This window comes from Chlorocebus sabaeus, chromosome 9 (genome assembly GCF_047675955.1).
Source record: "Chlorocebus sabaeus isolate Y175 chromosome 9, mChlSab1.0.hap1, whole genome shotgun sequence".
Classification (NCBI taxonomy): domain Eukaryota; kingdom Metazoa; phylum Chordata; class Mammalia; order Primates; family Cercopithecidae; genus Chlorocebus; species Chlorocebus sabaeus.
The window spans coordinates 99,871,635-99,897,287 of NC_132912.1; the positions used below are offsets into that span (position 1 = coordinate 99,871,635).

The following is a 25,653-nucleotide window of genomic DNA, read 5'->3' on the forward strand; positions in this document are numbered from 1 at the left end:
GCACACGCTAGACTCTTTACAGAGATTATTCTAATTCTCACAGTCACTATGCAAGATGGGTGTCATTATCACCGTGGAAACTACAGCTCCGACAGGTGAAGTGACAAGGCCAGGGTCATCAAGCTGCTCCCGCCGCGGAGTGAGAAACCAAACACACCCTGTCTGTCCACGCCTACAAAAACTGCGTCTTTCCATGATGCCAAGCGGCCTCTCAAATATTTATAGACATAAATGGTGAATGAACCAAAGCGCAATTCAATCCAACACATATTTATAAATATTTATAACCAAATGTTTTGCTTTGATAATGCCTATTCTCTGAAGTGCCTGGTGTCAGACAAACAGGGCTTTCGCTGCAGGAGCCGGCTGCAGCTCACCTGGGAGCGTTCGCTCGTTTCCATGAACACACGCTTATGTCTGCGCTCGCATCCATACCCAGATGGCCCACAGCCCTGTTACTCATAGTCGTCAATTTAACACACCATGAAAATAAGACTCGGGTGCCCAGGGACCACAGGATGCTGTTTGTGAGGGAATTTGTGCCTCTCTGCTGCCTAAAATCTGCCAGAGGCGCCCCATCACTTTCAGGATTAAAGCCAAGCCCCTCAGCTGAATGGTGTGTCTTGGCTGAATGTGCCAAGCTTGCCCCTCCCCACTCGCACCTGCACCCTGACCTGACAGGTCGGCTCCATTTCTGGGTTCTCAAACATATCACGTTTCCTTCGCTGTCCAAGGCTACACAGGCTGTTCCCTCTGTCCTTCCCTTCTTCACCTCTCTCTTGGCCTAGTTAAGGTCTCCTGGACCCTCAGAGCCCAGCAATGATGCCCCCTCCTCCAGGAAGTCTCTGCCAAGTTTCACTGCCGGGCTCCACCACCCCCTGACAGAGTGCCCCGTGGTACTCACCCCTCGGCACCAGCTCTCTCTGTTTTCTCCTCCATCCTCCCATGGTTCTGAGCTCCTCTTTCTGCATCCACAGCCTGCAGGCTGGGAGACATGAATTCAGAGATACTATAAATAAAAGTGTGTGTCTCCTGGGCCTCAGGTCCCAGGACCACATAAAGCAATGGGCCAGGACAGATAATCCACACTCACGGGCAGGACCTGTGCTGAGCCTTCACAGCACTATCTGATTTAATCTTCACAACCACACCATGAGGTACTACCATCCCCATTTCACAGATGAGGCAACTGAGATTTAGAAAAGTCCAATATCAGGAACAAAACCACGCAATCTGTAACCCAAGACTGATTCCAAAGCCCATGATCTGTTATTAATTTGTTTTTTGTTTTGTTTTGTTTTTTTGAGATAGGGTCTCACTCCGTCACCCAGGCTGGAGCTCAGTGGCACAATCTCTTCAACCTCTGCCCCTTGGCTCAAGCAATCTTCCCACCTCAGCCTCCCAAGCAGCTGGGACCACAGGAACATGTCACTGCGCCCAGCTAATGTTTGTATTTTTTGCAGAGACAGGGTTTCACCATGTTGCCCAAGCTGGTGTCAAACTCCCAGGCTCAAGCAATCCTCCCACCTTGGCCTTTCAAAGTGCTGGGATTACAGGCATGAGCCACCACGCCCAGCCCAGTTATTAAATGTTTTAAATAAGCAATTGGATGCCACTAGATCTTGAAATCAGAGGACTTTAGGACTGAAAGGTATCTTGGAAAGCAATATCAAATTTAGTGGTCATTTTTGTGTCCCTGATCATTTTTTTCTAATCATCTACAAAGATGCATTAATTGATTATAATTATATATAATTTGATATACAGCCTCTTGCAATGTCAAAGGATTGTTCATCCGAATCAGCTCTTCCGAATATTTTTCTTTCTTTTTTGGGGTTTTTTGTTTCTGTTTTTGAGACAGAGTTTCACTCTTGTTGCCCAGGCTGGAGTGCAGTGGCACTGCAACCTCTGCCTCCCAGGTTCAAGCGACTCTCCTGCCTCAGCCTCCCAAGAAGCTGGGATTACAGACGTGTACCACCATACCCAGCTAATTTTGCATTTTTACTAGAGAAGGGGTTTCACTACGTTGATCAGGCTGGTCTCGAACTCCTGACCTCAGGTGATCCACCCACCTCAGCCTCCCAAAGTGCTGGGATTACAGGCATGAGCCACCATGCTCAGCCCTGAACATTTTTCTTTTAGGATTTTTTGTTTTTTTTAGACGGAGTTTTGCTCTTGTTGCCCGGGCTGGAGTGCAATGGTGCCATCTCGGCTCACCGCAACCTCCGCCTCCCAGGTTCAAGAGTTTCTCCTGCCTCCGCCTCCTGAGTAGCTGGGATTACAGGTATGCACCACCACACCTGGCTAATTTTGTATGTTTAGTAGAGACAGGGTTTCTCCATGTTGATCAGGCTGATCTTGAACTCCTGACCTCAGGTGATATGCTTGCCTCGGCCTCCCAAAGTGCTGGGATTACAGGTGTGAGCCCGGCCTCTTTTAGGATTTTTAAGGTGAGTTTTATGGGTGTTCCAAAGGGTGGCCTGACCTGGTATAAAGACACGCCTACAGTCACATGGAGAGTCTCGCTAGACTCCCAGGTGGGGCAGGGGTGGGAGTGAGGCATTGAGGGGAAGACATCCACCCCCCTACCAGGTGCCTAAAGCCACTCCAGCTCTCCCAGCCCCTCAAGATACTCAGGGACTGTCCTAGCAAGGCAGGGAGTGAGGACAAGGGACCCCGCAAAGGAGCACCCACCTGCCCAACTTCTGACCATGTCACAGTGTAACTGTCTATGGTGGTAATGTTACAAGCCAGGGGAGCAAAGGACAATTCACCGCAACACTTAGGGTCAACACGGAGCAGCCACGGAGGCCCTGAGTCCCCTCAGAAGCACCCACTCCCACTCTGGGGCCTGCCCATGGGAGGCCAGCTGATGGAAAGGGGACTCAAGTGATCATAGAAACAGCAGAGGGAATTATTATTGCACATTCTGAAGTCTTCCTAGTAAGATCAAAAGTACAGGCTGGGTTAAGCAGATCACGTCTATAATCCCAGTATTTTGGGAGGCCAAGGCAGGAGGATCATTTGAGGCCAGGAGTTCAAGACCAGCCTGGGAAACAAGACCAGCCTGGGAAACAAAAATTTAAAAATTAATTGGGTGTGGTGATGCACACTTGTAGTCCCAGCTACTCTGGAGGCTGAAGTGGGAGGATCAGTTGAGCCCAAGAGGTTGAGGCTGCAGTGAGCCGTGACTGCACCCTGCACTCCAGCCTGGTAACAAAGTGAGACCCTGTCTCAGAGAGAAAAAAAAGGACAAAGTAGGTGATGGAGTCACCTACCCGGATACTTTAGAGTCATCCCTTAGCTCAAGGAAGAGTCCTAAGGAAGCTTGTCTCCCCAGCATCTCTAACCAAAAAATAAAAATCTAAATCCAAGCCCTCACTAGCTGTGTGATGTTGGGCAAATTCTTGGCCACTCTGAATTTGTTTCCTCCTCTATGACATGGAGATAATAATAATTCCAGCTTCATGAAGCTGTTGAGAGGATTCTATAAGATAATGAAGGAAAACCCTTAGCACATGATACATGGCACCTCGTGCTGTTGTGACGGTTCCTGCCGTGGCCCATGACAGTCGCTGCCGTCTGCCTTGTTCACCGTCACTGCCTGGTGTCAGATTAGATGCTCAGCAAATAGCAGTGGCCTGGCAGAGCACAAAAGGGTCCTTCCCATTGTGACATCGGAGGCCATGTGAGCTTCAAGGAAACATTTCGATCATGGAGTCTGAAGGCTGGCCCAGCGCATGGGCCCCTTCCCGGCTTACCCGTAAGGTTGGTTTAGGGGTTGCCCACCTGGGCTCTGCTTGACCTTGCCCAGGGCCAGAGAGCTCACTACGGCTTGAGGCTCAACAGCCACTCCCAGCCTGCTGTTCCTTGGAGTTGCCTTGAGACCTGCCTGCCGGTACTCATCCTACTTCTTCTGGAGAACAGACAGTAAGCCCACTCATTCCCATGGCCCACATCCACGCCTTCAAATCCTCTCAGCAGCTCTGGAGACCTGAAACCTCTCCAGTTTCTTCACTGACCCCTCACAGGTCCGGGGGCCAATTCTGGGTGCCTGTAAGTTTGGCAAACTTTCTCTGGAGATGAGGAGCATGGAGCCAGGTACCACAGTCCGAGAAGGGTGTGCCCAGCAGCCCTCAGCTCCCTGATGGCCCTCACTGACCAGGTCTTCCAGGCCTGGAAGAGCCCTGGGCATCCTGACCCCTGAGTTCCTCCTATCTTTCTGTCACTGGGTCATTGCTGAGGGGAGGCTCAACAGCAACCACAGCACTGGGCACCTGAGCATCCTGGGTCCTTCTCTAGAAATCCAGTCCCCACCGAGGAGCCACCCGGCCTTCTCACTGTACTGTGAAAACGGTGTTTCTCTGCCCTTCCTTCTGAGGAGCCAAGGCTCAGAAAGGAAGCCTGTGTCAGATTCCAAGTCTTTTGAAAACAAAGAAAACATAGACTCCTCCCATGAGGACTGGGGCACCAGGGATAAAGGGAACCTTCCCATAAGGTCAAAGGGCTCTATCCTTGATGGGCAGAGTGTGAGAAGCAGAGGGCCGAGTTGACAGAGCACAGGCTCTGGAGTCAGACCTGCATCCAAGCCTTGGCTGTGCCAATTCACCTGCTGTGTGACCTTGGGCAAGCTGCCTGACCTCTCTGAGCTTTAGTGTAAAAGTAGAATCAACAAAATACGTTTCATGGGCTGTTGAAATATGAGAATGAAATAATGTATGGAGAGTCCTGCTGGCAGCCTGGGTCAGACAGGTGCTGAATAAGTCTTCAATTATGATGAGAAAGGAGAAAAAGGAGGAGGAGGCAGCAGTAGGAGAGGAGAAAGAGAAGGAGGAGAGAGAGAAATAATAATTCAAATAATTCATCATCACTCCACTTCACTTCCTCCCTCCAGCTAGAGAGGACCATCTCCTGAGCTAGCAGAAGCCCACTGCAAGGATTCCAGGTTCTTCTTCCTTAGGGCCTGTCCTGAGCCCTGGGGTCAACACTGCTCTCCCAGCTTCCCCAGAGGAGGGAAGAGTGGGGGCTGCTGATGAGAAGCACCCACTACCCACAGGTCTAGCCCAGCATCCTGGGCCTCCTCCCTGAGCTGCTGACCAGGAGCCCATCCTGTCTCCTCTATGCCTGGCGGGCAGTGGGGTTTCTGTCCCTGGTCCAGCTCATTTCAGGAGGCAGTGGGGCTGGGGGCTGGGCATCCTGCCCAATTAACACTCTCAAGAATGCCAGCGAAGCAGCTGCCGTGCAGTCAGGCTCCCCAAGGAGAGGGGCCCAGGTGTTCCTGAGTCCTCTCTGGTGCAGGCTGGGGGTGGGAGAGCCTGTCACTAGGCCTGGCCCTCACCCCAGAGCATCTGGGCTTCCTCTGTAGGGGTGGGGAGCATCTGGCAGCCCACATCCCCTCCATCCCCAGCCCACCATGGAAACAAGAGGATGGGTGGGCTCTGGAGCTCCAAAGACCTGGCATTCGCTCCTGCCCGCCCCTCCCCCTGCCCATCAGCTTGTTACCTGTCTGTGAAATGACAACGCACTCTGCTGCCCACTGTTGCGAGGTAACAGGAAAGCATATGGTTTGGAACTTGGTCTGCAGTCAGTACCCAACACTGTTTTCTCTCCCTCCCTCCCCATCCCTAACTACAGTGGGTGGCAGAGACATGCCAATACCTTGCTTCATAGAGAGAGGAGAAAATGAAATCAGAAGAAAAAAAAGAAGCAATTTTATCTCTGTGTTTCTACGAGACAGAGACTTAGAAAAACACTTGACATGAAGAGAAGTTCCAGGGACATGAGTTCCGACATCAAGGAGCCCTACCCTGAAAGATCTGAGAGTAAAGCACGTGAAGTGGGCATGCAAAGAGCAAAGCAGGTACATTAAAAAAAAAATACAGGGAAATGTAGGACAAAGAACAAGGTCTATTAAATAATTATAAGGAAAGATAGCTTCCTGTCTCTAATAACTTATTTGCTTAGAAAATTTGCTCTAAACATACTCTCCATGTCGATATTTGCTTGATGTTTGCTTGCATTTAGCTAGCTTAATAAAGGTGTTCGTCTTCATGTTAACAACAAAAAAAAAGAAATATGACTATTCAAGGTTATAAATCCACGAGGGCGTGGATTTCCAGGAACAATCCTTGAGGCTCTATAGCATACTACTGCCACCTGGTGACAGTGTACCTAAATTGGAGGGGTAGGATTTGAGAGTATATAAATAATCTCTTTGGTTGCTGAGTCTAAAAAAGGCCATGAGGCTTGGGCCATGCAAGTGACCCACAGGCAAGTCACTCAGTTACCAGCAACTATTTTGAAAAATCAGTGAACTAAGATCCACTCCCGGCTCTCCCTGAGGGCAACTCATATCCAAGTTACAACCTGAGTTCCTTCTCTATAAATGAAGGAGGGACCTAAAAGATCTCTGAAGTCACTGCCAGCTCTTATATTTGAATGTTCTGTAAACATTTTAGAAACCCCAGGGGGATCTGTCAAAATGCAGAGTTCTGGTTCCAGTCTCAGATTCTCAATAAGCAGGTCAGGGGTAAAGTTCTGAAATCTACATTTTTTATAAGCATTCTCTAGTGTTTGAGCACGGCTATTCCAAATCTTTGCATTTACTATTTAAGATTCTGCTTTATTAAATCAAGACGTTTTGAGGTGTCTGGCCCCATCACGGTACCCTCACATTTCCTGAGGGCCTGAATATCACATAATACTCAGTGCAACTTTACAAGGACTGTATGGTATAAGAAGGTTTTAGGCCCATTTTGCTGATGGGGAAATTGAGGCTCAAAAAGGTAACACAAGCAGCTTGAGGTCACAGGCTGAGTAAGCTGGAGCTGGGTTTGAACCCTCGGCTTTGCGTTCCCAAAGAACACAGGGCCTTCAGGACTTTGTCCTCCACTTCTTGGTGCAGCAGGACTTGGGGCACTGACCTAGCCATGGAGTCAGAGCCCACTCCCTACTTTTAAGGGCTTTCTGCAGGCTTTGGACACACTCCAGACTCCAGCCCATGCATCTCGTGGCCTCCCTTGGCATCTCCTGTGCCACCCATCAAAGTGCCCCTCTATCTCCAAAATGGCCATTGTAGGTTCTGACCTTCAACAGAAAAGGCGAAAGTATGACCAAACCTGTTCTCACCTCTTCTGCCCAGGAGAACACACATTCTTAAGGGGGAAGGAAACGTGGCTCATCTTTCCTGCAACTGCTGCTTCCACTTAAAAGACATACTGAATGATTCAAACTCTAGCTCCGTCACACACTAGCCATGTAACCTTGGGTTATTCCTGGTGAGGAAATTATTATTTCCTCACCAGAAAAAATGGGGATTAAAAAAAATCCTCTCTTAAAGGTTTGCTGTGGGGATTAAATGAGACAGTACATGTAAAATGTTATTCATGACAATAAATGGTAGCTAAAAAACAAAAAGCATACACACACATGCACAACATATGGTTTGGAGAGAAAGGGAAATACATCCCTGCTCTGACATGTCTGTTTCACTCAGGCATGCACAACGTGACCCTGAAGCTGGAAGGTTCCACGCAGCCCAGCAGTGATGGGCCATTCAGGCAGGCACTGCCTGGGGTCTCTTAAGGGGCAGTGTTCTAGCCTGGGAAAAGGGTATCTGGCTAAAGTCAAAATTAGGAAGAGTTCTCTGTCCTCACCACCCCTCTCACCTTCCTGTAAACCCATGGGAAACTCCGCAGGGGAACCCCACCCTCACAGGGAGGTCAGGGGTCAGCTCATCGCCATCCTATTGGCACAGAAATGGTGGCAGATCCCCCTTCCCCGATCCTCCCAGGTGGGGAGTGGGCTTATTTCTCTTTTAATGGAAAGGGGCGGGGAAAGCGAGTGGGTCTGGCCAGCCTGGCTGCTGCCTCCGTGTTCTTCAATTACAGGGACAAAATGATTTGATGCAGGAACCAAGCCGACATCTGGGTTCCAGTTAGCATCTGACATGGGGCCTTGCTAATTAATCTGGAAACATGAATTCACAATGGCTCAAATCCGAGCGCAGTCAGGGAGAAAGCCGGCTGATGGGCCGTGAACAGAAGGTGGGGTGCGGCGGGGCGGTGCGAGGAGGTCATCGGGAGGGTCTGGGAAGACTCAGGAGACGGTGCCTTCGGTTCACCCATCCTCCCTGGCTTTGCATCTGACCCCCAGGGACAGGTGGGAGGTGGCTCAGCAGCAGTGGGGAGGGCCCCGGTGGACGCCCACTCTATGTTGGCAGCCAGCAAGGAAGACAAAGAGACTCAAACATTTCACCCCATCAGCCAGATTAGTCCCTTCATTCTCACCTGGAGCAAATATGCCCAATGCTGGCAGACTAGCCCATTTTCCTGGGGCTTCCAATTCTTCTCACTCGGTCTTGAAAGTTTAGGAGGAAATATATTTATTTTTTTTTAAAGGGATATATACATACACATATATGTATATGTACATAGATTCAAAAGTACTTACCCATTTAACAGATATTTATCTGTCTGTTACCTTCTAGTTGAGCCTTTATTAGGCCATGGAGCTAAGAGCTTTACAACACTACGACATTTAATCCTTATGAATACCCCTTGAAGTTTTATCTCCATTTTACGGTTGAGCAAAACAGGGCTCAGAGAGGTCAAACTAGTTGCCTAGGACTGCACAGCTAGTAAGCGCAGGGTCAGATTCAGCCCAGGGTTGGGCAAGAAGACAGTGTGTCAGGCCTGCTCCCCACCACCACTTCCCTGTGACTGTTGAGCTCATCCCCAGCTGCCCAAATGAGTCCCAAACAGCTTTGGGGCTCCATGAGAAAGGCCCTGTGAGATTTATTTGAATACACAGCACTGCTGTCTGAAAAGTGTGTGTCCTCCTGATTCAAATCCACTGCTCACCTTTTACAGTTAAAGAAACAAAACTCCGGGCAGGCTCAAGGACTTGTGTCAGGGGTACTGGAGCCAAAACGCAGTTTCCTGACTCGCAATCCTGCTTCCCACGGTGTGCACGGGCAGCTCTGAGCGGCGGCGCAGTCCTTCCTGGCTCCACATTTTCACAGGCTTTACACCCCGCTGAGGGCGCAGGGCAAATGGCCCACCTTCTCTGTGCCTCCTCCCAGGATGTTCATGATGCAAAGCAGCCGACACCTCCGGAAGAGTTCGGCACAGTGCTCGGCACACTGCAACTGCTCAGTAAATAATAGCTGTTCGCATCACTTTACCTCATTGCTCCATGGTACTAAGATAAAGGCCCCTATCAGCCACTGGACTCTGACTCTCTCTTCCTACCCTATGGGAGAAGCTGCCTGAAATGAGAGCCGATCCAAATAAAATGCTTACCACAGCTCCTGCCACGTAGAAGGGTTCAGTCAAGCTTGACCAATGTTGTCACGACTATTACTATATTACCTGGACCGCTTTCTCTCTCCGGGCACTGTCCCCCTGAAACTATTAGATGTCAAGACGGTCTCCCTGGCCTGGAAGTGCCAGCATCTCACACCTCTCTCTGGGCTGACAGTTGGCACTACTTTGCATTCCCTCCTTCTGTAGACCTATTCATTGCTCCCCAGTTTCCTTTGGCTTCTGAAAATTAATTATCAGTGATTTGTTAAGTTCATTAGCTCTGCCTCTCAACAGCATGGAAGGCCCGCCATCTGGACCCACATTTTCACTTTCATGCGCGTTGTTCCGTAATTACACAATAAGTGGTGTCACCCTGCGAAGCCACGCTGAAGGCAGTCGGCTTACCCGCTCCCTTCGGCAGACTTGGGAAATCTCTCACCAGGACAAGCTGATCTGTCCACCCTGCTCTTGAAGCTACCGTCCCTTCAAATATGTGCACAGCCCCGCCAGCTTTCCCTTCTTAAACGCAAATGCACCCCGACTATGCACTGGGGCCTGTGGAGGTGCCATTCATATGGTCTCTTACTTAAGCCTTTAGTAATTCTGTGAGGTCACCATTATTAACCTAGTTACAGATTAGGAAACTGAGGCTCAGACAGATGAAGTAACTCACCCAAAATAATGTATTGTTGTCCAGTAGTGGAGCCAAGATCTGAGCCTAAGTCCTAATCAGACACCAGAAAACCCTGAGGCTGAGTGCAGCACGATTCTGCAAGCCCACCCTTGCCTTCTTGCTACATCCAATTTCCCTCCTGCTTTCCTCTGCAGGACCTCTCGGACGTGTAGTTCTTACCTTAGCTCCATTCCATCTGCCCATTCCTGCCCCATCAGCTGCAGTCCTGCTCAACCCCATTGCTTTACTGATGCCAGATTCTTGACAGGATGGACACATATGGCTTAACAGGAAGAATAAATTCTACTTATTGAGCACACACTACCTGATCATTGCTATAATATATTCCTGGATTACCTCATTTAATCCACACAGCAATCTTATCAGGCAAGTAACCACAGGAATTAACAAACACATTTTACAGATGGGAGACCAAGGTGTAGAAAGACTGAGCCACTGCCCACAGTCATCCAGTTAGTAAGTTACGGAACCTTCGCTTGAAGCCAGGCATTCTGACTCTAGTGCCTACTTCTCCATCTCCCTAGCAAGGACAGAGCCAACTACATTTCTGAAAGGGAGGCTGCTACAGAGATAAGGATTCCAGCCACATGGAAGATGGGGTCTCCTATGTCTTGAGATGAGTACCAACAAGTTCCCCCAACTCCATTGTAGGCAACTGAAACCCTGTTTCAAGTAAACAATAATCAGAAGGGAAGAGGATTCTTGCCTCATTCATTCAACAAACATTTACTGAATACCTAATAGATAGCAAGGGCCATTCTGGGTATTACAGACACAGAGAACACAGATGTGCACCCCAGCCCTCCAAGAGAAACAGACTCTTGTTACAAAAAGGTGAAGCCACGGTGTCCAGAGAGCACGTGGCAGAGGAACCCCATCCAGCCCACGAGGTGAGGAGGGAAGCCTTGCTGGGTAAGTGGTGTTTCAGCTTACACCCAGAGGATGACAGACATGGCCCGGACGATGTGTATGTGAGTGTGTGTGAGTGTGTTACACACTTGCATGTGCATCTGTCCTGGGAGGTACATACTCTGGGTCGAGAGAACAGTGTATGCAAGCCCAGAGTGGAGCGTGAGGAAGGCACATCTGAGAGGAGCTCAGAGAGCATCAGGGGAGCCCTTGTACTCATTCAGTAAATGTTTGCCAAATGCCAGTGATACTTCCTGGGAGCTCCTTGTCCGGAAGCTGCTTGCTAGTGCCAGCAAACTAGATCTGGCTTAGCAAGTCCGTCCTAGAGCTGCTTCTTCTCTGAGTTCCTCAGACAGCCTCCAAGTCTGTGCCTCACCTGCTCAGCAGCTTTATATTTCACCTGTTTCACCTGTCTCTACCTTGAGGCTCATCCCCTCTGGCATCTCCAGGCCCTTCGATTCCAGTCCTCATCAACAGATATCATTTATCCAGAAAGGAAAGGGGGCTAATGTTTGTGGAGGCCAGCCCTGCACAGGGGACCTTCAAACACCCTTCAAAGAACCCAACCAATATCCCCAAAACAGAGATGCTATTACTATCCCCACTTTACAGATGAAGAAACTGAGGCTTAGGGAACTGCAGTGACAGTTGCTGCACATCACAGATCTTGTCATGCTCTTCCCAAAGACATGATCCTCAGAAGTCAACACTTGGCCTTCCCTAAAGGGATTGCCAAAAAGTCACACATGTCAAATAGTTTTCCCCTAAAACTGACACCTTTTATCAGCACACCACAGTTTTGCAAAACAATAGACTCCTTCAAAAATCTTGTGGAATGTAAAATTGTGAGCCCTCTAGCCAGAGAAGAAGTAGAGCAACCTCCCTTCATTTGGCAAAGAATGCTAAGCATGGGGAGACTGGGCCATTCCTTTCCTCCAGAATGTCTGAACCACCCTCAAACAATTTCAGAACAAGCCCAATACTAGGCAAATTTGGAGGCAGGCCGGGCGCAGTGGTTCGTGCCTGTAATCCCAGCACTTTGGGAAGCCGAGGCAGGTGGATCATTTGAGGTCAGGATCACTTTGAGACCAGCCTGGCCAACATGGCGAAACCCCGTCTCTACTAAAAATATAAAAATTAGCTGGGCATGGTGGTGGGCACCTGTAATCCCAGCCACTCAGGAAGGTGAGGCAGAAGAATCACTTGAACCTGGGAGGTGGAGGTTGCAGTGAGCTCAGATTGCATCACTGCACTCCAGCCTGGGCGACAGGGCAAGACTCTGTCTGGGAAAAAAAAAAAAAATTAGAGACAGAGTAGAAACATAGTGCAGTGACCCAGTCACAAGATTCAACAGCTGGCAACTGAAACCCAAGAAGGGTCCGTGGCAGAGCTACAAAGCCTCAGCTCTCAAGCAGAGGGACCAGCTGTCACGTGGAGTAGGATGTGTTCCAAGGAGTCCTCAAATCCCTCCATCAGACATTGTTGCCTGAATAAACAGTACTCTCTTCACATGTATGCAGGCTCAGGGGATGAGTGAAAAACAAACCCACTTAACAGCATTATGCAGCGGAAGCCTCGGGGGTGAGACCACACAGAAGTTCACTTTCTGCATGATACAGCTTTGGGATATATGAATCTTATCCTGAGTATGCATAACCTTATACATTTTAAAATAATCTAAATATGAAACATGCTATGAAATTCAAGGTAGCTCTTGTCCCTGCACATTTTCTTAAAAGACACATGCTCAAAATCCAATCAAAACCTGACAGGGCAGGGGAAAGGAGGACTACGAAGCCCTTCGACATTCAAAAGTACCCTTTGGCCCGGGGAAGGTTGGGCCCCAGGGAGGGGGTCTGTCAGCCCCGTGCTCCTCCTCGGCATGGTGGCTGCCCTCCCTCGAGCCTTGCTATTCCAAGGTTGAGGCCATTTCATGCCTTATCAATAATTCATGGGTACAAACAATAATGCCAGCTGGATCTCCTCTGTGGATGGAGAGGGGCCTCGGCAGAGGCTGCAGGATAAACCTCGAACCATCTAGGAGCAAATGTCCACTGGGGTGCGCACCCGGCTTCCCCGGGGGAGATGAGACTTAGAAGCACTTTAAGAATCAATTCCAGCCTGAGAGGGCTAAGCTTTGCAGACAGTCTCGAAGGAACCCACATGTTCCACTCAGAGCCAATGGCACCCCTGGGAATACAGAGCATGGGGTCCCCTCCCCACCTAGGAGCACTAGGTATACCTAGTCCAGCCCTTGGACAGAGAAGCAGCATGGACATTAGAAGCATCACTCAACCAGGAGAGGGAAAATTAGGTTCTAGTCTCAGCTGTGCCACTTACCCGCTGTGTGACCCAACATAAGTTGCTTAACCTCTCTGAGCTTCAGTGTACTCTTAATAAAATGAAGACAGAATAGAGAAATAGGCAAAGGATTCAAACAGGTAGTTTAACAGAAAAAGAACACAAATGGCCTTAAAAGCATTAAAATGGGATGCTCAACCACACTCATAATTAAAGAAATATAAGTTAAAACAAGGTGTATTTCAGCCCATCAAACTGGCAAAGTGAAAAATGTCAATAATGTTCAATACTAGAGAAGGTGTGGAGAAACAGAGCTTCTTGTATACCGTGAAGATGGAACAGCCTTTCTAGACAGCAACTGGGCAATAGGCATCATAATGAAAAATGCATCTTTTCTTTGACTTAGCACCTCCATTTCTAGGATTTGGTCCTACTGATCTTGCCATATGAGAACACAGAGTCAAACAAGGATGTTTCTTTGTAACAATGTTTATGAGAGCAAAAAGACTGAAAACAATGCAATGTCCCTCCATGAAATACATATAATAAGACTGTGTAAGCCTGAGCAACATGGCAGAAATCCTGTCTCTAGAAAAAATACAAAAATTTTGTATTTTTTTGTTTACAAAATTTACAGGCCCGGTGGTGCACACCTGTGGTGCCCTACTCGGAAGGCTGAGATGGGAGAATTGCTTGAGCTCAGGAGGAGGAGGTTACAGTGAGCCAAGATCGCATCACTGCATTCCAGCCTGGGTGACAAAGCAAGACCCTGTGTCAAAAAAAAAAAAAAAAAAAAAGTAGGCCGGGCACGGGGGCTCATGCTTGTAATCCCAGCACTTTGGGAGGCTGAGGTGGGCGGATCACCTGAGGTCAGGAGTTCGAGACCAGCCTGGCCAACATGGCGAAACCCTGTCTCTACTAAAAATACAAAAATTAGACGGGCGTGGTGGTGCATGCCTGTAATCCCAGCTACTCAGGAGGCTGAGGAAGAAGAATCATTTGAACCCAGGAGGCAGAGGTTGTGGTGAGCCAAGATCGCACCACTGCACTCCAGCCTGGGCGACAAAGCAAGACTCTGTCTCAAAAAGGAAAAAAAAAAAAGAGAGAGAGAGAGAGAGCCTGAGTCTGTGGTGCTAAGAACAGGAAGACCAGCTGTAGATGCGCTGATATACAGTGGTCTCTTAGCTCTACAGGAGGGAAATAAATAGGTAAGCTCCCATTTTGAAGAAAGAGAGAGAGAATATCTGTGTTTTTATATGCAGAGAACATTTCAGGAAGTCTCCACATGAAGCTATTTTAGTAGCTGTCTCTGGGAAGGGGACCTCGAGATCTGAAATAGGATGGAGACTCCTGTTCATTTTATATGTCTCCGTCTTATTTAATTTTTTAAACTAGGTATTAGATTTTTAATAACTTTCAGATGTAAAGGTTCTGTTTCGCTTATACAGGAAGCACCTTGGCTGTGTGACAATTCAATGCAGCTGATATGAGAGAGGGCTATAAACTGTAACAGATGTGCACGTGCACACATGGGACATGGGTGTCTCTTAGAGAAGAAGATCCCACAGGGCGAACAATGAATCGGATGCAGTGCCCACTGCTTTTTAGAGTTCACACCACATTCATCCCCAGAGGAGTCTGAGGAGCCACCAAAAGTATCAGAGTCCAAACTGGCCTTTATCCGAGAGGTTCAGGGTGGTGGAGATGAGGCTTTAAAAGCTTCCCAGGAACCAAACCTCTTCACTGATACATTTTACCTGATGAACCATCTTCCAGACCAGAGACTGGCTCTCAAAGAGCAGGTATGAGGGATGCACAAGGGTCTTGTTTGTCAACTGACAGATTCCAACACCAGCCCATAAGCTCCACCTTTACAGCCGGGGCAGGAGGCATTCCCCAGCCTCACTGAAGCCTAGCTGGGCGCTCAGTGCACACTTGTGGAATACATGAATGAGCGGCTGGTCTCGAGCAGTTCCTGAGCATCCACAGGCTGTTAGATCTGGAAGAACTTTCCAGAAGAAGCCCCTCAGTCCCACGTATGGGTGTGACTTGCTCAAGACTCACAGCAACAAGAGACAGAACCAAGGCTCAAGCCCAAGACCTATGACCCTCACCTGGCACTTCCTGCCCTTCTCACCTCCCTGAGCATGCACAGATGTCACCTTTTTCCAGATACAACATACGGCCAAACACTCCTCCCATCTACGCCATTCTCAGGCTTTAAAGGTTTTGAAGGCCGGCATGGTGGCTCATGCCTGTAATCCCAGCACTTTGGGAGGCTGAGGCGGGTGGATCACAAGTTCAGGAAATCGAGACCATCCTGGCTAACACGGTGAAACCCTATCTCTACTAAAAAAATATTTTTAAAAAATTAGCCGGGCGTGGTGGCAGGCACCTGTAGTCCCAGCTACTTGGGAGACTGAGGCAGGAGAATGGCATGAACCTGGGAGGCAGAGTTTGCAGTGAGCCGAGATTGCGCTACTGCACTCCAGCCTGGGTGACACAGCGAGACTCCATCTCAAAAAAAAAAAAAAAAGGTTTTGAAGTTGGTTTCCAGTCTGACATTTCTGTAAAGTATCCAAACCAATCAGACTCATCAGCCAAGCCTTACAGTTTAAAAGAGAAAAGGGCTCCTCCCAGCCTATGCTGTCCGTAACTTAGGACAATGTCTCTGCAGTACCTGCCAGACGCAGGAAGACACAACTCACTCCCTCCTTAGGAAGTGAACTCAGGATCTCTCCTGGACAGGGCCAGGTCACTCAAGATGTGCAGAAGCAGCCTGACCAGCAAGGACCTCATCAGGAACCACGTCCTCTCGGTACAAAGATGAGCCAAACAGCCTCCAAGACCTCACCTCTATGTGTGCAAGTTCCACTCTAAAAATAAACACTCACTAGAGCTTCAGGGACCATGCGTCGGCCCATGGAGGCCTCAGCACCAATCAGTGTGCAGGGAGGACTCCAGCAAAGTAAGAAAGCACAGCGGGGAAACCAGCAGCCTTGGGGCCGCTCCCAGCTCTGCTCCTACCGGGCTATGACTCCAAGGAACTCCTGTCCCGGGCCTCACTGTCCTCATCTGCAAAGACAGGACATGAATTAGAACTTCTCTTGGGTTCTTTCCAGTTCATATATGACTAAAGCAATGATTCTTCGGGGACAAAATGTAGAAACCCCAGAGACAAAGCTTTTTCATGAATTGACAAGCAGCCACTCAGAACAGGCCCAGCTCCCACACTGGCCTCCAAGAAGCCCCTGGGAACCCACCATGCAGGGTCAGGGAGCGAATGCACCACCAAGCCCCTGCTCTCAGGCCTTGCATTGATGCCTTCTTCCCGCCCTTCCTGCGGTCAGCCCCCTCGGCCCCTCTGCCTCTTGTAAGTGAGGCTGGCCTCAGCCCTGGCCCTCTTCTCCCCTCCTCGGTCCATGCTGCTTCCTCTCACCAGACCTCTACAGTCCCAGGGCCCTGTCCCTCCCCTTCCCTGCAAGCCTGAGCCAGAGAGTCCCAGGGGGCTCTTCATCACATTTGAGAAACAAACCTTTTGAACAAATGTGGGTAATCATAAAGACGGGCCCAGCAGGACAAGCAGGAGTGTTCATCTCTCTCCTGGCACGATGCCCCCACCATGGCTAGAAGCACACGTGTGTACGCACACACACTCCCCAAATCCCACTCCTCTTCAGCAAACAGCTGTGAGCAGCCACCAGGAGATACCCCACCAGCTCACCCCCACAAAGTTAACTTCCCAGAATGGGTCTTCCCCACCTCCCTTGGGCTCTGGGAGCAGGAGTTTAACAGGCCCCTCCTGCCCTGATGCCCACAACCTGCATTGTGTGTGCAGGATCCACAGAAAGTATTGCAGCAAAGAAAGGCACGCCTGGAGCCCAGAACCCAAAGCCCGGGCTGGCGGTGGTTGCTAAGAGACAGAGGATGCCCAGCTGGAATCGTGACTGAGGTTTCTTGTTTGTGCAAGAGCAAGATGAAGAGGAAAGGAGAGGACGTGTTTGCTGTGATGAATTGCGGCCTCCACCAGATCCTGCCGGAGGGAGAAAAGATCTCACTTAGGATCATACTCAATGATGTTCAGGCCCTCCAGCCTTCCAGCAGCAGAACAAGCTATAAGCCCCATTCCTTCACTGTTCCTTAAATATCTGCCCTGGAAAACTAAGACAAAAAAAATCTTAGGAAAGAAAAGTTAGCTATTTTATTTTGTAAGGTGCAGTGTGGTGGAGGAGCAAATCCAAAGTGAGGCTCAGACTGACTCCATTTAGTCCCAGCTTCTCTGCTTCCTGCTGTGTGTCCTTGGGGAAATTGCTTAACCTCCCTGTGCCTCAGTTTTCACTTATGTTAAAGAAGCTAATATGGCTGGGTGCGGTGGCTCATGTCTGTAATCCCAGCACTTTGGTAGACCTAGGTGGGCAGATCACCTGAGGTCAGGAGTTCGAGACCAGTCTGAGCAACATAGCGAAACCCCCTCTCTACTAAAAATACAAAAATTAGTCAGGTGTGGTGGTGCGCGGCTGTAATCCCAGCTACTCGGGAGGCTGAGGCAAGAGAATCACTTGAACTTCTGGGGCAGAGGTTGCAGTGAGCTGAAGTCACACCATGGACAGAGCAAGACTCTGTCGAAGAAGAAGAAGGAGAAGGAGAAGAAGGGGAAGAAGAAGAAGAAGAAGCAGCAGCAGCTAATATAAGTTCCTCACAGTGTGTTGTGAGGATTAAGTTCAGTGCCCATCACAGTGCCTGATCTCAGTTAGGACCCACGCATGTTCACTGTTATTAGACGTGGACTGTCGCAGCCGGAGCATCTAGCACAACTCCTTATTCTAAGATGAGGAGTCGAAGCTGCAGAATGGCCCTAACCAGGGGAGAGAGGGTCATTGCCATGCTGCTCCGACATACCCTCCCTCCTCTGTCCTGGGAGGACCTGTGGCCCATCTCACCAGCCTCCCAAGCAGGCATCCCAGGCCAGCACTCTGCAGCCCCAGCTCTGCTCTCTTCACTCCCTCATCCTGCACACAGGCCCTGAGCACCTCACCATCGGGTACCAGGCATGGAGTGAAAACAATGTGGACACGGCCCTTCTCCCCCGACCCCACCCAAGCTTACTGCTGATGGAGGCTTCACAGCCAACACACACTCAGCCCCTTCCTGCCCCCAGCCAGACCATTTCTCAAGAACAAGGCGGCCCCTCTCCACAAAACCCACAACTACTCACCCGGCTCTCGGGTCCTGGCATCGCTCCTAGATCCCAAAGCGGGTGAAGGCAAAGAGAAGAGGGAACACAGAAGGAAACGACCTCTTCTGGCAGGGCAGTCTCTGCCGCCAGGAATAGGAGCCAAGTTCAGGGAAAGGGGAGGTTTGGGACAGCACCCTGAGTGGGCTGATGAACAAAATTCCTAAATCTTAAATCAAGCACGTGCTCGGATGCAGGGATTTACTGGCATTAAAAAGTCTGGCCGGTATGGCAATTCCTCAAAAATTAAACATAGAATCGTCACATGATCCAGCAATTCCACTCTGGGTACATACCCAAGGAGAACGTACAGGGACTCAAACAGATACTGGTACACCTGTGTTCATGGCAGTATTATTCACAACAGCCAAAAGGTAGAAGCAGCCTCAGGGTTCATCCACAGATAAATGGATAACAAGCATGGTATTTAATGTGGAATATTACTCAGCCTTAAAAAGGAGGCACATTCTGACATATGCCACAATGTGGATGAACCTTGATGACATTATGTCACGTGAAATAAGCCAGTCGCGAAAGGACAAACATTGTATCATCTCACTTATCCAAGGTCCCCAGCATGGTCAAATTCATGGAAACAGAAAGTAGAATGGTGGTTGCCAGGGGCTGGGCTCTGGAGCCTGACTGCCTAGGTTCAAGTCCTGGCTCTTCCTTCTTTCTAGGTGTGTGATATTGAGCAAGTTACTTAACCTCTCTGTGCCTCAGTTTCTCCATCGGTAAAATAAGGATAGCTGCACTTATACTTCGTAGGGCTACTGGGAAGATTAAATGAGTTAATATGTGTCAAGCATTTAGAACATCACAAGGCGCATAAAAACACCACATCAGCACCGCTATTGTTTTTGATGGGGGAGGGGGTTGCCTTGATGGGGGAGGGGGTTGCCATTTGGTCCATGGTCTGGATGTCTGCGAACATTTCTGTCCTCCTTTCTTCTTCCCTGGATTTGCTCAGGGAACATGCCCTGGGATCTGGATCCCCAAAGAGTCCATGGTTCCCTGAGCGGGCAGGACCTTGGCCACGTGGACATTCTCAATCTTGGTCACGAAACTGTGGTGGCTGGGACATAGAATGGAGCCCGTGGAGCCCAAGCACACCCCGCCAGGTGAGGCTGACAGCATGGAGCAGACCGAGCAAGGGCATTGTGGGCCGCATGATCCCACCCTTCCCCATCGGTTGGCACCAAAGGAGGGTACTTCCTTCTGCCCTAAACAGCCACACAGGCCAGAAACAGCCTTCTCCTTCCTGCACAGCTGTCCATCCAGGGCCCATGGGACGCTTCTAATGCCCTTTAAAATTCCCTCTCACCACACACACTCTCATCAAAAACAGGCCCATTGAAGCAGCTAATTCAAACACATTCGCCTGGGTGCTGACAGCTTCTGGTGGATGTGAAGCCACAAACAAGGCCTTTCTTCAGGCTGCACCCACCCAGCCCTGGACCAGGGGGTGGGGAGTGACCAGTAGTACTACAGGCACACAGGCCCATGCCTCTGCCAGCCATGCTGGGCATGCCAACAACACACTCACCACATTCACAAGCACTCATTGACACCCCACTACCAGCCAGGCCCTGGAGACCCCTGTGAACAGCAGATGTGAGTTCCGCCCTCTGGAGGCTGTGATGTTTCCCAAATGGCTCCACCACCGTAAAGGCGGAGGACTGGAACCCAGCTGTCCCAACCACAGAGCTTCTTGAAGGTCTCTCGTTTTATCTTAAATGTTCTAGCCAATTCTGCATTTTACTCCTTAATGCCCCATTTGTTTTCCGATAGTCATGATAATAACAGCCACAAACATTAACTGAGACATGCCAAGTTCCAGGCGCCATGCAGAGCTCTTTGTGTGTATCACTGCCTTTGCTAAACCCAGCCTATGCGTGGGGACTAAGAATCCGCATGCTGCCCATGAGAACACTAAGGCAGAAAGAGGTTAGGCAACGTGCCCACGTGGCAGAGCTGGGCTTGGAACCCAGCCTGGCCCCCAAGTCCACTCCTTTAACAGCTGTATAAGTGAAATATGTAGAACTATTTTTAATCACGTAACTGCCCATCCCCCAAATGTTTAAAGTAGAAATGAAGCTCCAGGACAATGCCCCACTGAAGCCCTGTGGCTGCATGCCCCAGGCTCACTGCCCAGGACCCCTGGGGTGTCCAAACTCCTGCAGATCCCTGCCTTCAAGGTTCAGGTTCTAGGCACTGCAAACTGAGGTGCCCCTCTGCCAGCCACAGCCTCCTCTTTTGGCTTCCCAGACCCTGGCCCCTGCAGGCTTCAGTCTGGCCCCTCTGCAGGCTCAGGTAACCCAGGGTCCCAGACAAAGCCAACTCAAGGATGCCCTGCAATCTCAGTCTCTCCCCTCCCCACCAGGTGACAGATTTTAGGATTGTAGCACTCATTCTTTCCCATGGTGACCCTTCCCAGCTCCGATGTCTGAGAGTCCTCTTGGTTCTCTGAGCCTCAAACCACCTCCAGAACTGCCCCCATGCAACAGGTGCCTGTCCACAGTCAGATGGCCAAGATGTGGTACCCAAGTTGTCCAACTGATTGCCACCTTGGCTGCCATCCCAGGTTATCAACTCAGTCATCTGCCCATTGCCACCACCCTCTTCTGAGCCCTGGGCCCTGTCCCTAAACTCCAACAGAATCTAAAATGCCAAGGGCCCCAGCATTTCCAGGGGTCACCCACCCCCGTTTTTCACTGTGTATTCCCCTACCTTTGGAGGGTCCAGTTACCACTAGGCCCCCCACACATCTGCCAGGATGCTGGAGCTTCCTGTGCCTCTGAGATGCTACACCTTATCGACTGCCTCAATCTCCAGGGCCAGTGGGGCCAGCACTCCTGGCTCCTAGCCTATCCCCTTCCCTGCCTGGATGGAGGCCTTCTTCACAAGAGGGAGCACAGCTACAGCTACACTGTCAGGCAGCCAAAGATGAGCATCTTTGGGGGGTATGAAATGGATCACTGGCAGCCCCACATATGGGGCAGGCTCCCCTGAGGTTTAGGTGAAAACAGTCACCGGTCATAAAGTAAATTCAGGTGAGCCTGGAAATTGGGGATTTGCATGCTCATGGCAGCTTTATCACAAGAGCCAGAGTGGGAGCCACCCAAGTGTCCATGCACAGTGGAATGGATGAACAAAATGTATACAGACAATGGAATATTATTCAGCTTAAAAAAAATGGGGGGGAATCCTGACACACGCTACAACAGGGATGAGCCTTGAAGACATTATGCTAAGTGAAATAAGCCAGTCATAAAAAGACACACACTGGGCCAAACTGGTGGCTCATACCTGTAATCCCAGCCTTTGGGAGGCCAAGGTGGGAAGATGGCTCGAGCCCAGGAGTGTGAAACCAGCCTGGGCAACATAGGGAGATTCCTCTCTTATATTTTTTTTTAACTTATTTTTAAGACAAACACTATGATTCTACTTCTATGAGGTTCCTGGAGCTGTCAACTTTATAGAGACAGAAAGTAGAATGGTGGCTGCCAGGGACTGGCAGGCGGGGCAATGGGAGTTATCATTTAAGAGCAATAGAGTTTCAGTTTTATAAAGTCAAAATGTTCTGGAGATTGGTTCCACAATGAGGCGAACTTAACATTACTGAACGGTACACTTAAAAATCATTATAATGGTAAATTTTATGTTATGTGTATTTAACCACAATTTAAATTTTTTTAATAAAATAAAAGTGAAACAAGGACTATTTTGCAAGTAGATTACATATAATTACATATCCATCACCTTCTATTTACTTGGAATCACATTCATGAGAAGTTGTGCTGAAAGGTTTGGGGAGGGAAGAATCTGGATGTTTCGTGGGCCTGCTAAAAACTCACTCCAGCGCCACCCCCAGGTCCTGTATCCCCTGCTCAGCACCTGGTCCCCTGGGTCACTCTGAATTGCCATCATTTCTGGACAGCCTTGTACCCTTGCTGTATTGGATTTGGATTGTTTCTTTGCTGTCACTGTGCTGCTGGGCTATCTGGCCACGGAGCAGACACCCCATTAAGCTGCTGCGTGTTTCCTGGGGCGCTATCAGGCCTACCTCCCAGCGAGCAGCCCCTGAACCTTGGTCAGATTCCTTGCAGGTCTTCTGCCATCTCAAGAGGCTGGGGCGGCCTCACTTCCTCTCCCCAAAGAGGTGTGTTTGCTCTGCTCTGGGTGGGGGATCATTAGCTCACCCCATCCTGTGCCACCCACCTCCTCCCACAGCCCTTGTGTCCCCACAGTCACAGCCACAGTTGCGTGACAAATGACTAAGGAGGTCTTGGGGACGCCATCTCATTCTGCAGGCATTATTGTGCCTGACCTAAACCCAAATACCCAGGCCCCAGTCTCCCGGGTGACACCTGAAGGCCGCGGTTTCCTGGCAACCAGGAACAATGGCCCCTGGGAAAAGCACACACAGTTTGGGAAAGGGCGGCCTGTTCTCTCTGCGCCCCTGGGTAGGAGCAGACCACTTATGTGGGCCGAGTCTCCATTCAAGCCTGAGGGTAGGGGCCTCGGAGCCCACCTGCCCACCCTAAGCCCGAGCTGCAGATCTCTCCCACCTGGGTGCTGTGAGCGCCTCTTCATGGGACAAAAGCCTCTCTGAGCCCACCCCTGGCTCTCCTCTCCCTCGGCAGCCATCCCTCCACGCCAGGCCCAAGTCTGGACTTCGTTCCCCCAGAGCTGATTCAAGGTGTTCAGACTCCTGTTTGGGGGACTTCTGTTGTCACCTTTTGCCTGCAGAAATGACATTCTCTTTCCCCTTTGATTTTTTGGGGCCAGCTTCCCAGTTTGATCACGTGGTTCTGGATAAGGGGCGAGGATGCAGGTTTTGTCATAGGCAGTCCTTTGGATGAACCTCCCTCCCAGCCACTCACCCACTCGCTGTGTGACCTGGGCAAGCCACCAAACGAGGAGTCTCCTCTCATGCGGCTCACATTGACTTCCATCCCCAACAGGACCCACCAGCTCTGAAAAGCAGAGACCACAGCCTTTTTTCTCACCACGATACCCCCAGAGACCAGAATGAGGCAGAAACAGAAATATTTGTTGAGTGTGTTACAAATGAAAAATTAAAGATCTGACCTAGGAAAAGCCAGAGGCCTATGGGCCCAGCCAGGCCCTCGAAGGCACGGGCTTCATGAACGGGACCCAGTAGGCACAGCCAGGCAGGCTGGGGAGCCAGCGGCGCATGCTCCCTTCCCCATCACCTGACCGTGTGCCTGTGTCTTCATCTGTCCATAGCAGGTCAGCCAGTTAACATGTTCTAAAATACTTAGGCCCGGTGTCCACTCACTGCACAACTCCATCAGTGTCTCCCTGAAAGAGGAGGGACTGGACATGCAATTCTACCCTCCTCCCTAGAAGGGAGGCCTCTTCAAGAGAACAGCAGACCTGAAGAGCCAGGGCGACAGAACAGCATTCCTTTGGGAGGTAGAGAGCAACAAGCAGAAATCCATGAAAACCTGCAATCAGCAAGGGGAAGTGGGGCAAGCTCAGCGTCCTGGGAACTGGAGGCCGAGCAATAGTGAGGAAGCCAGGGTGGAAGCAGCTTCCCGCTGGGCAGCCTGAGGCCTGGAGAGGTAACCCCGGGGGGCTGCAGTGAGTACCCACAGCTCAGGCACTCCCCAGCCCTCAGGGCAGCTCTCACTGGATGCTGTGCTCAGGTGTCTCCCCCAGAGGGGCTTCTCAGCCAAGTGGAGGAGGGGCTACAGAAGGGGATTTAAACAGCCACGGATGGTTTTCCGAAAAGGACAATGACAGACACCAGGTTGGGGAGTGGGTCCTCTGTTAAAACCACTTCTCTTGGGCATAAGAAGAGATCATTCTATTTTACCTGCTTCATAGAAAAACACCCCAGGAGCTGATACACTGTGCTCTGGGGAGGGATAAAGAAGGGACGGTGGTTGGAAAGGCACCCCGGACCCCTGGGTGGGCTCCTGGATTCCTGGGGTCCTTGGAGTGATGATGGAATTTAACATTAGGACGGGGCCCTCGGGCTGGCTAACCTGAGATGTCAGCATCTGCATTTGGCATTGGTGATAAATAAAGAATGGCAACACACTCATAAAGCCATATTCTAAAGTCACTATAAATCCTTATAGAATGTACAGTACCAAGAGTGAACGCTTGTGTCAACTCTGGCCTTGGGTGATGCTGTGTCACCTTGTCCCTTCATCCATTGTAATAGGTGCACCCCTCTGCGGGGAGAGGCTGTACCCACGGGAGGGCAGGGGGTGTGTGGGGAATCTCTGTGTCTTCCATTTGGTGTTGCTGTGAACCTAAAACCATTCTTTAAAAATAAAGCTTTTTTTAAGTGGCTTTACCATGAAGCTAAGGAAACTTATATTTCAAGGCCACTCACTTGCATTGGCCTCTTCTACAGGGTGAGTAGGTCACCATCAATGTGTCCATATGCTATTATAATATTGTAAATCGTGTCATATAATCTTTTTGTATCCGTACTTTTAGAAATCCCCCATCAAAACACAAAACAAAGTAAAACACAACAAAAAGCTTCAGGGTCCCGCCCGCAAAACAAACAAAAGCAAACAACCCAGTTCCTTACATGAAAATAAAAAGCAAACCATCTCTGTCCAGCATTTTATAGAATACTGATGAGCATGACCGGGCCCTCCCTGAAAGCCAGGAAATGAGCAGAAATGAGTGATCCTTCCATGTTTAACAAAGCTCCTAACTGCAGAGCTTGCAAGATTTGAAGGCACACTGTCAGTGTGTAGGAGGCAACACTGTGTCCTTGTGGCATGATGAGACATGCCTGGGGGCAGTGGCCAGGTCACTGGGAACACCTCTCAACCTAGGTCCCTTCTGGATGTGAGCTGATATTAACAATGGAGACAGGAGATCAGAACAGATTGAACAGGGACAAGTCCTCCCTGTTAGAGTCAAAACGGATAACTGTCAAGGTCTCACCCTCAACAAAGACGGATGCTCTCGGAGTTAAATGAGCTGGAAAAACCAGCAAGCATCCCTCCAACCTGGACTTCACACCAAGCAGGGCTGCAGTGAGGTCAAACAAGAGCAAAAGGAAGCTCTTTGCAGATTTAACCACAATCCTTTTATCAGCATTAAAAACAACCCGTTTTATTTTATTTTATTTCTTTAAAAACAATGTGTTCCTCTTCCTAAATAAGAAAGGAAATCCTTTATATAGTCAGGAAACATTAGCTATTAACTGAAGC

General features: G+C 49.8%; 1 protein-coding gene across 2 annotated transcripts in view; it reads right to left on the reverse strand.

Annotated features, from left to right (window-relative positions):
* Positions 1-25,653, reverse strand: part of SLIT1 (slit guidance ligand 1) — a 185,844-nt gene that overhangs the window by 110,361 nt on the left and 49,830 nt on the right. Inside the window, exon 1 of one of the 2 annotated variants that reach the window (XM_073019223.1) lies at positions 905-2,970. The exons of the other annotated variant lie outside the window; for it this stretch is intronic. Coding sequence (XP_072875324.1) covers positions 905-996 — 92 coding nt within the window. The 5' untranslated portion in view covers positions 997-2,970. Of the gene's footprint in view, positions 1-904; positions 2,971-25,653 lie in introns of those variants that run through there. 2 annotated transcript variants of the gene reach the window in all.